This window comes from Halyomorpha halys, unplaced genomic scaffold (assembly GCF_000696795.3).
Source record: "Halyomorpha halys isolate HHAL.00 unplaced genomic scaffold, Hhal_1.1 Scaffold18.1, whole genome shotgun sequence".
Classification (NCBI taxonomy): domain Eukaryota; kingdom Metazoa; phylum Arthropoda; class Insecta; order Hemiptera; family Pentatomidae; genus Halyomorpha; species Halyomorpha halys.
The window spans coordinates 2,421,125-2,438,093 of NW_027114407.1; the positions used below are offsets into that span (position 1 = coordinate 2,421,125).

At 29.0% G+C, this 16,969-nt stretch overlaps 1 protein-coding gene across 5 annotated transcripts in view; it reads left to right on the forward strand.

The window, feature by feature from the left end:
* The first annotated feature begins 88 nt into the window (after nucleotides 1-88).
* Nucleotides 89-16,969, forward strand: part of polybromo (protein) — a 44,177-nt gene continuing 27,296 nt past the window's right edge. The window contains exons 1-15 of one of the 5 annotated variants that reach the window (XR_010844584.1): nucleotides 89-642; nucleotides 1,345-1,368; nucleotides 4,138-4,257; nucleotides 6,056-6,181; nucleotides 7,183-7,305; nucleotides 7,418-7,606; nucleotides 7,674-8,103; nucleotides 10,746-10,858; nucleotides 10,972-11,070; nucleotides 11,183-11,248; nucleotides 11,329-11,547; nucleotides 11,630-11,797; nucleotides 11,883-12,082; nucleotides 12,935-13,088; nucleotides 14,637-14,804. Coding sequence is in view for 4 of the 5 variants with exons in the window: in XM_014420395.2 (XP_014275881.1) it covers nucleotides 535-642; nucleotides 1,345-1,368; nucleotides 4,138-4,257; nucleotides 6,056-6,181; nucleotides 7,183-7,305; nucleotides 7,418-7,606; nucleotides 7,674-8,103; nucleotides 10,746-10,858; nucleotides 10,972-11,070; nucleotides 11,183-11,248; nucleotides 11,329-11,547; nucleotides 11,630-11,797; nucleotides 11,883-12,082; nucleotides 12,935-13,088; nucleotides 14,637-14,804 (2,307 nt within the window). In the remaining variant the exon portion in view is untranslated. The remainder of the gene's footprint in view (nucleotides 643-1,344; nucleotides 1,369-4,137; nucleotides 4,258-6,055; nucleotides 6,182-7,182; nucleotides 7,306-7,417; nucleotides 7,607-7,673; nucleotides 8,104-10,745; nucleotides 10,859-10,971; nucleotides 11,071-11,182; nucleotides 11,249-11,328; nucleotides 11,548-11,629; nucleotides 11,798-11,882; nucleotides 12,083-12,934; nucleotides 13,089-14,636; nucleotides 14,805-16,969) is intronic. The other 4 variants (XM_014420395.2, XM_014420385.2, XM_024361115.2 and 1 more) reach the window with 4 other exon arrangements.

The window sequence follows — 16,969 nt, forward strand, 5'->3', positions numbered from 1 at the left end:
TAACTGATTTGAGGTAAAGGTAAAGATGAATAAAATATAATTTATGAGGACAGCGGTGATGAGGTGAGTATTGGAACGTACTCTGTTGGCAACACTGAGCCCACCAAACAAGATGGTTGTGTAGGATTTATTGTAACTGTAAGGCGAGCCTTTAACCTTAGCTTTTGTCAATTAAATTTTGTTTTGCTGCATTTTAAATAGTATTAGCCAATTGTAAGTGGTTCCAGGCACTTATTGATCCTATATTCGCCCCATTATTAACTTCTGTTTTCGTATAATTAGTAAACCGGCGTTGAGCATTCGTTTTTTTAAGCGAATTTTTTTTTATTTAGTATGTTTGATGCAAGAATGCTGTGTTTTGCTAACGTTAATTAGATCGTGGATCCTGCTGATGAAGCGAAAATAACAGTATTTCATAAGGATCTTGGAGTTTGATGTGTAAACAGTAGTGTAATGACTGTTACCCGTGGATAGTGAATAGCATGTGCGTTCATTAATCTTCTTATCAAATTAACGTTTAATCATATATAAGAAATGAGCAAAAGAAGAAGGACGTCCTCAGTTGCCAGTAGAGGTGTAGATGATGATGAAGATTCTCAGCAGACCTCAGAGCCTGTAAGGAAGAAAAAAAAGTTGGACCCAGTAAGTTTAATTTTCATGTTTTCAATTATTTCTAAACATTTGTTTACAATTTATTACACATTAGAATGTATACTGCCCCCATCCTAGCATAAATAGTAAATTCAATCATTTATATAGAATTACCTGGAATATTTTGTGGTCAAAGCTATGTTTTTCTCTGTTTTGTTTGTTCATGAATTCAGCTATTGAACTTTATTGTTATGAAACTATTAATGATAAAAGTTTTTATTTTAAACCTTCTTTAGAATTTTGTTGTTAAACTGTCAAAATTGTAACATTGTACTGTAAACATCATTATTATGGTATTAAAATGATAAAAAGATACAGATACTGTGTTACTAACTTCTTAAGTATTTGATGAGATCTGATTATGACATAACAGTTTGTTATTTATTTATGTTATGCAAAAGTTTTTTGCTAAATTTATGTGTATAAAAGTATTAATTATGATAATTAGCACAATTTCAATATCTTTTCTCTCCATTACTCAATGTTTTCATCAAAGTATTATTGCTTATTGTACTAGAATTCTCAGTTTTTCTACCTTAAGGGGTAATACTATGAACACTTCAGCGAGCAAGTATTATCTTTTTTGATGCAGTGATTATTACTAGTGAGTAACTATTTAGTGTAACTGGCTAATGATGTTAACTTTTTTCCCCATAGCCGAGACAAACAGTAAAAATGTTTACTTATTTTCAGGTGAATAACAGAACTCAATCTACGGTGAGTATTAGTTATAAAAAAAAATAAGTGGAGCTCTAGTTCCTACTTGATTGCTGGTTAAATATTCTTTTTATTCCTTTAAGAATTCTTGTGACAACTACTTGTTTGATTTACTCTATTTAAAAAAAACTATCTAAGTAAAATTAATTTTTAATAACTGTTTTAACCTGAGGAAAATGTTTAAGAATTAAACATAATATAGGAGTAATTATTGGTTTCAGTCTGCTGAACTATATCACTATTGATAACTAATTATATATATAACTTCTAATACTTTTGCCATTATTTACTTCTTAAAATCACCATTTTTCAATTAAGTTAACTTATTAATAATGGTTGGTTTGCATAAGAAATAATATTTTAAATTAACTTTTAATAGGTTATTGTTATCTACTATAAAATTGTAATGATTGATTCCTATTTGTCATTTTTATCCTTATTAATATTTAAAGTAGAATATTTATTTTAGTCCTCTAGACTGATAAGGAAATATATTTTTTTTAAGTTGCTGGTGGCAAAAAAAAAAAAAAATTAAATTCTGCAAAACCTTTTTTATAACAAATAAATTACAATATTCTCTAACTTATTTTGGCTATGAAAACAACATGAGTGTATGTATCCAGTGCGAACCCATATTATTAAATTCAGTTGGCTTTCAGATTAAATAAGATTTTAGGAATGTACTATTTACATTAATTAATTTTACTTTAACCTTATATTAACTAAAAAATTGATTCAAATAGGTGATGTATTTAAAATTTTTAATGTTTTATACTGAATAGGAAACAAGTTAGCCTCTAGTAGCTCTAGGTTCTTATACTGAGCAAAATTAGTTAAAATTGTGTTTTAACGATATACATTATCACTTCCCAGAAAAGTATTGGTTAGTACAATAACCTGAATAGACTAAACCATCAAAGAAAATTGATAGTACTAATCATACTGTGACTGTCTTTCAAAAACATTATAAAAGAAAGTTATTGTATCAAGCAGGGTTTGATATCCTACCATATCTTCTTTCAACTGAATCAGATTTGTTTTATAAATTATTTCCAATTATCTTACACTTTGATAACAAAAATGGTTATGTTACTTAATTACCACAAGAATCCAACTTTAAAAAAATAAATTAATTCCAGAAAGTATGTGAAAAATATTTAAATTATACTTAATATATTTGTTGGCAGTTAAAAAATAAAGATAATTCTGCACTACTAATTATTTTAAGGGACTATTGGAATTTGCAAAATTTTTCCAAAATTTTCTCTTTTAGTTTACTTTTATACCAATTCTTTAAGTTTTGTAATTTTTTTTCTTGCAATGCCTTGATTTTGTTGTATGGTTATTTTATATTTTGTAACTCAAACATTTATATTAATATAGTAAAATAAGTTTTTATATTTAGGTAAAGCAAGTTCATAGTCTCTACCTTAAATTTATTACTGTTAATTAAAATTATCTTGCTATTATAAAATTTCATATCTTCCATTACCAAAATTTTTTGACCATTAATAATAATACCATAATTCTATAATAATAATTAGTCTTTATATCAATTAAATGACAAAACAAGGTGTATTTGCTTAAAGCTACAAAATTAATATCAAAAGTAAATTAAATTTATTACAACAGCAGTTAACTTTTTCCTGATTTCTTTATTTCTGCTTTTACTTGGCAGCATAATCCCTCTTTTTAAAAACATTTTCATTTGGCAATATATATTATTTTATTTAATATAACTTTATTTATTATACTGCTAAAATAGGGGGAAAATGAGAACAAATGTAAATGGATATAAATTATAATATGTATGACAGAAATGAGAATGATGGAACAAAATTTGAAGGATTATATACCCCAAAAAAAATTAATAATTATTCGAAAATAGTTTAAAATGTTTTAAAACTAATTACCTGTAGTGCTAAAATCCATGAATGGGGAGAGGTTCATTATTATCTATAGGGCTAAAACCCGTGAATGGGGATTGGGGATAGGTTCATTATTATCTGTAGTGCTAAAACTCATGAATGGGAAGATGTTCATTATTTTATTAGTAAGTTCTGTTTCTTCAACAAAATACTCACTTTATAGAAGCTAGGTGGGCCTGAGGAGGGCTCAACTTACAAGGTTTACTCATGGCTTTAGTAACAGAAGAAACAGTAGTTTGCCACTGCTGGATTCGAACCTGTATCCAGGAGTTAGCTGCTCCGCACCCGAAACTATTAGATGGCAAAATGCATTAAAAGTGATTAAAAATCTTGTAAAATTAAACATTTAATGACGAAACATATACAAAAGTAATAGATGCCACATGACCCTGCTAAGGCAACAGACTCGGGAAACTAAAAAGTGGAACAGCGGGGTGGTTTAATGTTCAACTGGTTTTAAGTTTAGTTGATCCCCCAGTTGAAAAATTCTTCTGAATATTTTTCAAAACTACATTCCCATAATTACCTGTACTTCTACCTTGTCTTTTACTGCATATTTTAAAGATTTTCTATTGGAAATCAGCTTTATCTATTTATTTTTTCCTATAAGTCTTATTTATATTTTGAAACCAGTGTGATGGGACTCACTTTTCTTTTGAAATATTCTTCTTAAACTTATCTTTATTTATTTCTACCACAATGAATCAACCGTAATTCACTGTACCTCTTTCATAATCATTATTGTTATTTATTATCTTATTTCTCTACTTTTTAATATAATTAATCCTTTTTTGTGCTTGTTGTATATGTTTATATCATTTTTTCTTTTTATTCAAAACAGGCTGAACTTGTGCAGCAGTTATATGATACCATTAGAAACCATAAAAAGGACGATGGCAGTTTATTGTGTGATTCATTTATACGAGCCCCAAAGAGGAGACAAGAACCTGCTTATTATGAGGTATTGGTTAGAACTTTATTTCATATTTATTTCTATTTGTCGAATGTATCATTCCTCTAGTTCTAAATTTAATTTCCTATGATTTATTATTATAGTTTATAGTTATAGCTTTATTTATATAAATTTTACAAAGTTCAATTAAAAATACTTAACATATACTTAGTATTTCTTATAAATAACTGATTTGGTGGGAATGGTTACTAGAAACCTGATTTTTGTGCAATTGCATCTTTTGTTCCTTAGCTTGAAATTCAGCCAGGCCTTGGCAGGAATTCGAACCATGTAAAGGACATTCTATTGTAACTAGTTTTGTACTGCAGAAAATTGCATGTTGTGTGCTTAATTTTTATATTAGTTGGTTAACATTTAATGATTGAACTAAATTCCTTCATAATAGGAATATAAAACCATTCTTACAATCAGCTTCCTCATTTAGGTGTTTTATTCACATTTGGGGTTTTTTACTGTGAAAAATTTCCGTCTCTAGTTATTACCTAGTAGGAGCACTTTTTTCACTGTTTTTGCTAATTTTTTTTCCACAGTTTATTGTGAAAAATTTTATATGAAATGATAATTTGATGAAAATTGGTTTTTATTTAAATATATTTTTCATTGTTAAATTCTGCCACAATGTTACATTTAAGGGAAATATCAGGACCTTTCAAAAGGGCACTTATCCAATTTACAAAATTTTTCAATATTGTGAAAAAATAAATGTGAGTACTTGTGAAATAATTATTTTCTTTTTTATTTAGTTTTAAATAAGATAAAATTCTAAACTAACATACTAAAAAAATTTTTTTTCATACAAAACATCAGGATCCACAAACATATTTATTTTGGATATGTACCTTTTTTATCACATCATATGAATTTGTTCTCTTTTGAAAAAAATATATTAGGACCATGGAATAGCATCAATTGGCATTACAACATACATAAACTTATCACTGTGTCCCGGCCTTCTTCAGCAGTTTTCACCTGTTCATCCTATTTCAGCTATTAAATAAAGCTGTCTACCAGCTTCAAACACCAAGCAGGCTCCTTGAATCTTCTTTACACCAACAGCCTATCGTAATTTGGAGATCGCTGCTCGGTTATTTTCTGTGTAGTTCCTCACCATGGAGTCTCCTTGGAATCTCCTAAGAAGATAACAATATTTGACAATGAAACTATTTAAACATCAGATATTGCTTGAAAATGAAATGTTTTTAAATGAAATAACAATCAAGAATGGTTTCAGAGGAACTTGATTGATTGATAGGAAAGCCAAAGAGAGAAGTGCGAATGGTACCATGGCTCATCCCTTAGGGAACTAAACGGTTTATTTATTTATGAATGTCATTTCTGCCATTTAGGAGATAAAAATTTCTTGTTAAAAAAAAAAAACCACTAGACTGCATATTGGATATGTCCACTTACGAAAAAAAATTCTTATTTTATGAATCTACCCCCTGCTGAAACTAAGTTTCTCTTATGTAATAGTGATTAATATATACTTTCAGACCATACATACTTTAGAAAAAGAAGGCAAGCCAAAAGAAAAGAAATAATTTACTACTAGCTGTTATGATTGTAATAATTTTGCAAATGTTAAATAGGAATATAACTAGGTCATTTGTGAAGAGTGAGTCCTTGTCGATTCCGTAGTTTTGAGACCATTAACTGATTTATGCTGAAGTTATAAATTGTGATTTGTTATAAATATAGTTTTAGTCATTAGAATGAATTGGTAGTATGATTCTGAAATATTGCTATTAAAATTCAACACATATCATTGTTTTAAACTGATTCATAGGTGGTGACCAATCCTATTGATTTATTAAAAGTTCAACAGAAATTGAAGACTGATGAGTACGAAGATATGGATGATTTCACGTCTGATATTGAACTTCTTGTAAATAATACTAAAGCATTTTATAAGGTATTTATTGCCAATATTTTGTTTATTTGTTATTTTCTAATTGTTGTTATTTCAATTTATACTGAATAACATTAATTTTAGTTGTACTGAATATTATACAGTTTCTAGGTTGATTTTATGCCAGTGTGTTGTATTGGATGTTTAAGTGTCTTAATATAGATCATTTGATACATAACGCTATTTAAGCTGTGACACCTCGTAAATCTGAAAAAAATTAACAGCATGATTTTTTTAATAGTTAAAAAAAAATAATCCAACCTATCATTCTCATCTCAATTATCCTTCGATATGATACCTCTATAAGTTCAAACTTAAAGAATTCTTTCAAGTTGTCTCTATGATAATATGTTGATTTTTATTTTATTTCTATAGTGTAAAGATTCTTACAATCTTATGAGATATTACGACTTAATCAACGATATGATGTGCTGCAATGCTGTTTCAATGTACTTTCATTTGTTATAATTAATTAAAAATTCCCTTATTTTATTGTTATAATAATTAATTATTAACATATGTTTTAACTGTTTTCAATTCTTCATTGTTCCTGTTTTACTGAAAGTGTTTACAATGCTTATTCATTAAAATAAATAAAATGTTCATATGAATTATGTATGGGTTATTGAGGATTAAGTTCTTAAGTAATTTTTGGCATTAATTATTGTGTATTTGTGGGACCCCTACAGTGACTTTAAACATTCATACTATTGCCATAGATAACGCCTACCTGTCGATTGTTGGGAATGGTATCGTGTTTCAAATAGAAACATTTGACATTCCGTTACAGGCTATAGTTAGAAAACATAAAATCAAGTTATGTGTGTCAAATTCATATCTATAGCGCATAAAACATAATATATGGGTGTTATATAATACCAATAAAGAGTTAAAGGGTCACTAAGAATGCCAAATAGAAGTATTTAGTAAAGGTATTCCAGAATTAAATGTTTTGAACTGAGTTCAACTTAGTATTTTTATGATTTTTCAAAATTATTTTTCAGAGAACCACACAAGAATATAAAGATGCTTGTGAGCTGTGGGAACTTTTACAAAGTACAAAATCAAAACTATTAGAAGATTCCAAATCTACTGAAGAAGAATCAAAAAGCAAAGTTATTGTAAAAGTAGGTATTTTAAATGCGTAGACCGTGTTAGTTTTGAAAGAATCGTTTCTTTGCATTCAGTGTTTTAAAATTTTTCACTTTAATTTATATATATGTATTTTTTATACTGAAGTCAAAGAAGGAAAAGGAATCCAAGGCTCAGGAATCCAAGAAAATCGAAGATAATGAAGATACGTCTGAAGGTTCAATCACTGAAGAAGAATCCAACATGTGTGAAGATCTATTTACCGCTGTGATGACTGGAACTTCTGAAGATGGTAGACTTTTGCATACTGTTTTTCAACTACTTCCTTCCAAGAAGGTATTTAGGCACTTTTTTTTTTAATTTCCATAAATTATTAAAATATTAATTAATATATTTTCAACAGCGGTACCCTAAATATTACGAGGTGATCGATAATCCCATTGACCTCAGAATGATAGCTAGAAAAATACAACAAAGTAAATATTCTAATCTGAGTGAAATGGAAAAGGATTTGATACAGATGACTAAAAATGCTTGTACGTTTAACGAGCCTGGCTCACAAATTTATAAAGATGCCAAAGCGTTGCGTAAACTTATTCATGCCAAAAAAATTGAAGTAGAACAAGGGAAATTTCAATCACCGAGTAAGGCTAGTGAAAGAATTAGAAGTAAAAGGCTAAGGAGTGGTCATTCTCTTTCGGCTATAACTGCTGCTCTCAAAAGTGAAGAAGAAGATGAGGAGGAAGATGATGGAGGCAGTGTTATAGAAATTGAAGAGCCTGATAACCCCTGTTGGCAGTTGTACGACTGTGTAAAATCTACTACTGTTCAGGGTATGTACCTCTTAAGCTTATATTGTGTAGTTCAGTCTCAAAGAGGATCTTACTATTTTTCCTGAGAATAATGTTTATTTTAAAATTAAAGAATGTCTGAACCAAGCATGTGAAATTTATTAGCATTCAATGTTTATGTTATTACCATTTCTTATATTTTTCAATAGATATTATACCTCTGCTTAATATCTAAAATCACTTTTTTTCCTTAAGTTGCATTTTGCAAAATTTTGTCAAAAATAAGGGATATAAATTTGAGCGATTTAAGTTAGTGTCAAAACTCTGTATTTCATCACAGCTGCCGTCAATGTCATTGACCCTGTGGGGTATGCTTTTGTAGTATTGATTTTATTTGATGAATCATTTTTTATTAAATATTTTCAGTGGCTTCTACTTGAGTTTAAACTCTGAAAGGTTTCATTCAATTGATCCATATTCAAGTGAAATATCGATATCATATAGGAATTGTGTTATAGAAAAGAAGAGTAATGTAACATAAGATCACCATGATGAAAATAATTATTTTTGTATTTATACTCAACAGATCATTATATATTTTTTAGGTTCCATTTCAGAAATATTTAATAAGAGCTTTGTGTTTTAGTAAGCTAATTAGAACTATTAGCTATTATATATAAGTTAGTTATATAACTGTATAATAAAATCCAGCCTTCCTGTTGTTATTCCGGTTCTTTACCACATTTACAACTTTTCACTAAAAAACTGCCCTGGTCCGACCTTTGAAGAAAATTTCCAACCCTAGCTCACTGCATGACTTCCGTCCTATTTCTCTCCTATCTAACCTTTCAAAACCATTAGAACACCTTGTCCAAAATCATCTCTCCAACTTTCTAGAGGAACGTTCCCTTATCAACCCTTTCCAATATGGCTTTCGATCTGGCTATTCAATGCAATCTGCTCTCCTTAAAATAACCTATGACCTCCAAAACTCCATTGAACACCAAAACCTCATTATCCTCATCCTTCTAGACTTTTCCAAAGTCCTTGACACTGTTGACCATAATATCCTCTTTACTAAATTGTGTAATCTTTCTCTACCCAAGTCCCCTGTGTTGGTTCAAATACTTTCTCTCAAATCGGTCCCAGGTCAACCTGCATTTAAAGTTAGTATTGATATGCTCTTTATTAGCGATTTCCAAAATGGTTGCCGCAAATGAATGACACTTTCTCAAAATATTAAAGAAAAAACATAATTAAAATAGGAAATATACAGTGCATTCTAGTATTTACTTTGCACTGTTTTTTCTTCTTTTCAAACATTGTTAAAGCCACCTCAAATCGACCATGTCTTTTTGTTGGAAGGCTTTAAAAATGAACAAAAACAAAACTGGCTCGGATTAAACATTTATTTGGTTCAATTTATACATGGTAAAAAAAAAAAAAAAAAAAACAAAAAACTAACATAAATAAAACATACAAGCAAAGATAAAAGTAAAATTAGATAAATTATGAAATTATGAAAATTAAAATAAAATAAACTAATTTACAAAAAAACAAATAATATGTAAAATAAATACTGGTCGACGGTTAATCCTCTCCGATAGGTCAGAGGAAGATATTCTGCTTGTCGAGATGTGCAGGTAGAAGCTCCATTGCTAAATACTCCGCTGCAACTCTCAAACTGGTCCAAAGTTGGTGCAATGGCTTACAAACAGTCGATGTCCCAAAACTAAGATGGCTACACTGGCACTCATTGTGGGCAGACAGGGTCTAGTTGTTTTATTAATTATACGAGCCGATTGATTAGCAACAACTCATATTGCACTCAAAGGCCAGAAACGCAGAAAAGGTCTGGTTTCGAACTGTAATAACGACTAAAACACTCAACAAATGTTCAAACTATAAACGCAGACAGGGCTGCTTAGACGCTACCAGGGCCACTAATTAGTCGCTACTGCTCCAAAAAACTAAGATGGTCGGTCCGTTGCTAGGTGACGCAACAATGATCACTCCTAGCAACTGTCTCTATTACTCATTATTAGAAACAAATATAATTACCACATTCTTCTTTTCAAACAACTAAATCTAAATAAAACAATACAAATAAAAATAAATGTAACTAAATTAAATACTAATAAAACTATATAACTAAAACTATAAAACTAAATACTAAAAATACTATTTAAAATTATTTACAGCGTAATTATATTATGGCGTTAACAAACATATTTAACTATTCTAAGGATAATTGTGCCTACAGTTTTTTTTTTTTTTATCTCAGTAATGATGCCACAAAGTTCTTTAAGCCTAATTTTTTTAGCATAAGAATAATACCTTGGCAAAACAGTTTGAGAACCATTGCTCTATATTAAAGTAGGCCCATTATATAATTAATACAATTTTTATTACTTTCTCTTTCTGCCTCTTTCATTGTCTCTTCAAGAGAGAATGAGATATTTTAATTAATTGAGACATGATGCGTTTTGACAATAACTTACATCATCCAAATTCCTCTCCTGTATTAGTTTTAAAATAATTATAATTCACTTAGATTGTCTATTTTCTAAGTTTGATTCTAAGCTTAGAAAAGAATTAGCTAATTTATCAATGACTTATTATATTTCTGAAGTTTTATTTTATGTATGTATTTAAATAAATGTATATCTTTTTCATTTTAATAGGGCAAGTACTTTCTGAAGCTTTTCTCAAACTACCTTCAAGAAGGTATTATCCAGATTATTATAAGGAAATCAGAAACCCTATCTCATTGGCCCAGATTAGTAAAAAGCTTCAGGTGAGCAATTCTTATAGTTAATATATTTAAATGTAACACATTTATCTAATGTAGTTAAACTTTTAATTCAATGTATAGCATTTCTAAAATATCTTCTCTTTTTATTATTTTAGAAAGGACAATATGGAACTGTCAGTGAAGTTGCTGGCGACATGAACATTATGTTTGAAAATGCAAAAAAGTACAACAGACCAGATTCCAAATTATACAAGGTAAGTGCAGGCAGTATATTTGTATAGTTAGTATATCAAATAAGTATATTAATAAGTTATTTATTATGATAATTATATTGTAATTGTAATAATTATATATTTTCTCTTTTAGGATGCTTTGAAATTACAAAAAATAATGCAAAAGAGGGTTCAAGAGCTTCTCGAATTTGACCATCAAGTATATAATCTTACTGGAGTAATTATACCATTTGTTTATAATTATGTACTTCTAGATAAATCATAACTTTTTTTTTTCAGTATTCAGCTAGTGAAGACGATTCAGTTGATGAAACACCTTCCAAAAAACCGCGGGCTTGTAACTCTGGAAGTTCTACTCCCACAAGCGTACCTCCCATTCCTGTTATGCCTACTTCTACCTCAACCACAAACAGGCTCCTCACAAGGGGGAAATATTTGGACAATATACCATTGAAAAAACGCTTGTATTCATTGTGCAAATGCCTCATGCAGTATATTGCAAGTATCTTTACATGTGTTGAAATATGTTCTTAATAATTACCATCCAGTCAAATTATTTTATTTTTTCATTTCCATGCAGTGCGAAGATGGTCGTCAACCAATGCTGTTATTCATGGAAAAGCCTTCGAAGAAGCTCTACCCAGAGTACTATAAAGTTATAGACAAGCCAATAGACATGCTTACAATCGAAGCAAATATTCGAGCGGAAAAGTATCAGTCAGAAGAAGAAATTCTTTCAGATTTCAAGGTATAGAACATTTTCATAATAAGCAATAACAGCGATTGAATTGAGACTTGTATATTGGTTAATATTAATTCATTTATTTTTTCAGTTAATGTTTCAAAATTGCCGAAAATTCAATGAAGAAGGTTCAATGATTTATGAAGATGCTATTAAACTAGAAAAAATATTAAGAGATAAAGTTAAAGAATTAGGACCCCTCAATGATTCAAAACCTACTGAAAAGAAGGTACTAAGGGAACATAAGGAGCACCGAGAACACAGGGAACCCAGGGATAGGGATAGTAAAAGGTATTTATACTTTCTTCTTTATTATTGCTTAGGGGAAAAGGTTATATTTTAATAATACAAAATTTTGTCCAAAATAATACAATGGAACCTCCATTTAAAGAATTTTATTATATCTTGAACTAGCCTTAGGATTCAATGGAAAATTTACCTCTACGTAATGAATAGAGCATGACATTAATATTATAAATCGATCTATGGCAATCAATTTTTGTTAATAATTGTAATGTGGTGTGATCTAACAGTGATTGCTGGCAAATAGAAAGTGTGCATACAAATATTTTATAAAATTAAAATTTGATCAGAATATTAACAATTCTGAGAGATGTACAGCTTTCAAATATTCCAAGCCAAAAGTGAAAAATTGAGATAGCTTCTCAAAGACATACATCCATTTATATAAACATAGTATCCTCTCTCTTATGTTGAAGTTTCAAAATTTTAATGGTATATTCAAATATCGATTGTAGCACTTTTGCAATGATGACCAGTATAACTTATTTTTATGATTCTTTTTTCTTCTATTGTTTTCTAAATTTATTGGAAATATCATGGCACAAAAGCTGTGAAAGTTGACTTTCTTGATCATTTGAATGATATTTATTTGGAATCTCTTGTCTTCTGACAAATTAAACTATATAGTTTAAACTAAATGAAGGTCATTAAAAATATTTTAAAACAGAAATACATTTATTGTTATCTGAAATATAAAAAAAGATATTACGATTTTTATATGGAATTTCAGAGTGTTGCTAATGTCATCCCAATATTTATAATAAGAAATTTAAGACTAATCATCAAATTATAATTTATATATGATTGTGTTCTGTAACGCTTTAAATTTTTTTTTTTTAGTTCAATCTCCACCCCGAAGCCGAAAAAGGTAAATAAAAGTGTTGACAGTGTTACATTACACAAAATGAGAACATTGTTTAATACGATTAGGGATTTCAAGGATCAAAAAGGGAGACAGCTATCTCAGATATTCATTAAACTACCTTCAAAAGTTGTAAGTAATTTAAAAAGAATAATTGGAATTATTTTTATTAATTTCTTTTATTTCCTTCTACACTAATCATTACTCCAGTACACAACTGTTCAATTAAACTTTTCCGTTTTTGTGCATTCTATTACTCCTACGTCCTCTTTTAGGTACAAGTCTTTTAGGAAAAAAAAAAAAAAAGTTATAATATAAAATAAGAGGCAGCTTCATTGTAAACTGCTTTAGAACAGTAGTTCCAACCTATAAAAGCCTGGAGGCCACTAAGCTCCCAACTTGAGAGAAAGGGACATAGAGAAACTTTTATAGTGCATTTATCTTTTACTAGTTTACCTAACCTTCAAATATCAGAAAATTTTAACAATAAACAGTTCTAACAATTAGTCCTAACAAAATATGTGTTGTCTGAAATTCCTAAGATTCTTATCGATATATGGTTGGAATCTAGTGATCAAGGGCCTGTGAAATTAAAGGGAGCCTGCTTCAAATGGGTGGAGTCAATCTTAGAAAAGTTTCAGTATCATAATCTGGTTATTAGAGGATAAATACATATTTTCACACTCAAATCAACGGAATCCACTATTCGTAAATTTTACCACTTCCAGAATTGAACTGGATACTACATTAGCTGTTGGTCTGCTTATGGCAGGAGTCCTGAGGACTTGAGGTTGAAGCTTTTGTTTTCTCTGGGTTCATTAATAGATTATCGTTCAGATGGTGGGCATCTATGGAATTTTTTTTTTTTTTGTATTCAATGTAAATTGGGTGCTGAATATAGTTTAATATTTTATAAATTATACCATATTAAATATGAAATGAGTTGAAGACATTGTTACCAACAGTCAAAAAAGTTTTGTTATTAAAAACTTACTAGTCTTCAGCTGGCCATGTAAAACAATAATTGATAAGAAAACAGAAAGTAAATCATTACTCTAAACTAAAATGTTTTTAAACAATTTTTCTTATATTTCTAATTAATTATTGAATATATTAAAACAAAGAATACCATTATTATTGTTAAAAACTCTCCAATCTGCAGCAAATAAAAAAGCTTTCATGGAAATTGTCAGTATAAGTTATATTAGGCAGGCACAGGTTTGGAGACCCATGGCTTGTGGTATATGTACTGTATTCCAGGCATAAAGCTGTCTTTATTGATTAATTAAACAAATGGTGGTTCTTTGATTCTCTAAACAGTTCAAGGGCAATTTATATTAAATGCCATGCTATATATTAAATCAGTCAGTAATGCACTAAAGAAAGGGGAAGGAGATAACAGAAAACACTTACTAGTGTGACTATAAACTATATACTATTTATAGTGTTACTATGAAATGTCATTCTTTGCCTAATATCAGTTCCAACTAAAATAAACATTTTCAGTTTTGTCCATTTCTATTTATATTCACAAATTGCTAGTTAAGGACTAATAAATTAAACCATATTTTTCATTATCAAAATTGTTATATTCAAGTTAGATCTTCTTTCAATACTTATCTCTTATTATTTTAATACCTACTGCTTCAAAGGATATTATTAATTTTTTAATCTTTCTAGGAATATCCAGATTATTATGAAGTGATCAAGAAACCAATCAATTTGGAACAGATCTCTCAAAAATTAAAATCTAGTTCCTATGATGGCTTAGATGATCTCTGTAGTGACCTGATTTTGATGTTTGATAATGCTTGTAAATATAATGAACCAGATTCACAGATATACAAGGTAAAGAATCCATTGTTCTAATATAACCATTGACCTTCTTTAATGACAATTATCGTTATCATTTTACCACTTAATTTTTTTTTGTTAAGATTGCTTAGTTGGTAAATACTTTTATATTATAATTATGCATTAAATGGTGGTTTTATTGTAAAAGCAAATAAAATAAGTTTCAACAACTTTGAAACCGAGTGTTAGGTCAGTGGATTATGACTCTAGGGCTGAGGTGGCCAAATTTTCAGTATGTAAGATCTAATTTTTATATTATCATCTAAGTGTCGCGATCGACTTGTTGTCATAGGCGTAGTCTAAGGGGTGAGTAGGCGTGTGAAATGCATACTATGCATAAGCTATTACTAGAAAGTTGTCTTCTACAATCCCCATGGAATTCTATCCCAGACATTGCGAGACACAGTAGATTGCGATTAACTTGTTGGTGACTCCTGCTCTATAGGTTAGCCCTATGTTATTCTCCAATCTCAATATTAAAATAATGATTAATTTAGTCATGAATTATTGATTTTATTTTTTCAAAATATATAATATTTTAACATTGTATGTTAGCAACTGACTGGTGCACGGAAGAAATTAGACCTTAAGTCAAGTCAAACCTTTCGTCACAAATGAAGGACTAGAAGTTTATCACAACGTTAAGAAAGTTATAATAATAGTGTTAAGTTGACCTACTTTTGTCATTTTAAAATTTAATGTGAATAGTTAAAATAGAAAAAAATAGGGTAATTTTACTGAAATTGATGACCTGGGTAGAATAGCCTGCAAAAAATTTTTAAATTATTGATGTGAGTTGTAAATTTGTAATTAAGATTGCCCTTGAGGACGGGTGGAATGGGCCAAAACATTGGACTTTAAAAGAAATAAAAAAGTGTTTTGAGACTTAACTTGGTCGAAATATATTTTATTAAAAAAAATATAACACTTATATTTGTGGCAAAAGTTTTAAACCACATAAATCAAAAATGTTTTGATTTAAGGTTATTTATGTTATTCCTTTTTTAAATTTTACGAACTATTACTTGTCTTTTTTTATACTTTATAATTAATCGCTTGCATGTGCATACTATTTATAAAATATCAACTTGAATATAATGAAAACTTAATGTTTTGTTCATTTTGTTATCTCTCTAGAAAAGTTATGAGTTGACTATTACATGGTTTCATACTTTAGTTGATGATATGTGCTTGTTGAAAATTTTTCGAACTATAGAAAGCCTATTTTTATTTACATTATTTAAGGTTTTGTGGTGGAAACTCTCAAAATATAAATATAGGAAGATGGTCAGTGTTGCAGTAAAAAAAAAAGAACAAATAGCTTAAAACTATTTTAATGTCCGACGTTTTGCCCCACTTTGCAGGGCTTCATCAGGGCTGTTCAAACCGAAAGGTTGAACAGATAATCAGATATCTGTTTAACCTATAAAATAGTTTTAAGCTACTTGTTCTTTTTTTTTTACTGCAACACTGACCATCTTCTTATATTTAAATTTTTATGGTCAACTATATATACATATATCTAAAAATATCTGTTTATTTTTTTTGTTTTTTTTTATAGAACTATTAAAATATATTCTATAAAAGGTTTCATAGTAACTAAGGTAAAATACTCTAATCAACACATTGTTGTTGGGAAATAAGTTTTTCGCAAGCTGAGTGGAGCGTGGTTCATGTAGCCCCATCCACGTACAATTTATTAAAATAAATCATCATGGGAGTTAACTGGTAGTTAATGATGCTCTAGTTCTGTGGACTTTTATTTTATCAGTAATAATTATTAAAAGATGTAGAAATATAAATAATTGGATTGGTCAATAAATTAATTAAATTTAAAAATTTCTAGCTGTGTATTTCATCACATCCTTGGTTTGTAAAGTGTAGATTAGCTAAATACTTACTATTGGTTTAATTCTCTGTATTCTATCATAGAACAATACCTAACGTATAATACTAGGAATAAATATGTAAAAATACCTATTTCTGTGTTTTGAAAATTCATATTTTGGATTATTTATTCTTATCGATATATGGTTGGAATCTAGTGATCAAGGGCCTGTGAAATAGGCCCATTATATAATTAATACAATTTTTATTACTTTCTCTTTCTGCCTCTTTCATTGTCTCTTCAAGAGAGAATGAGATATTTTAATTAATTG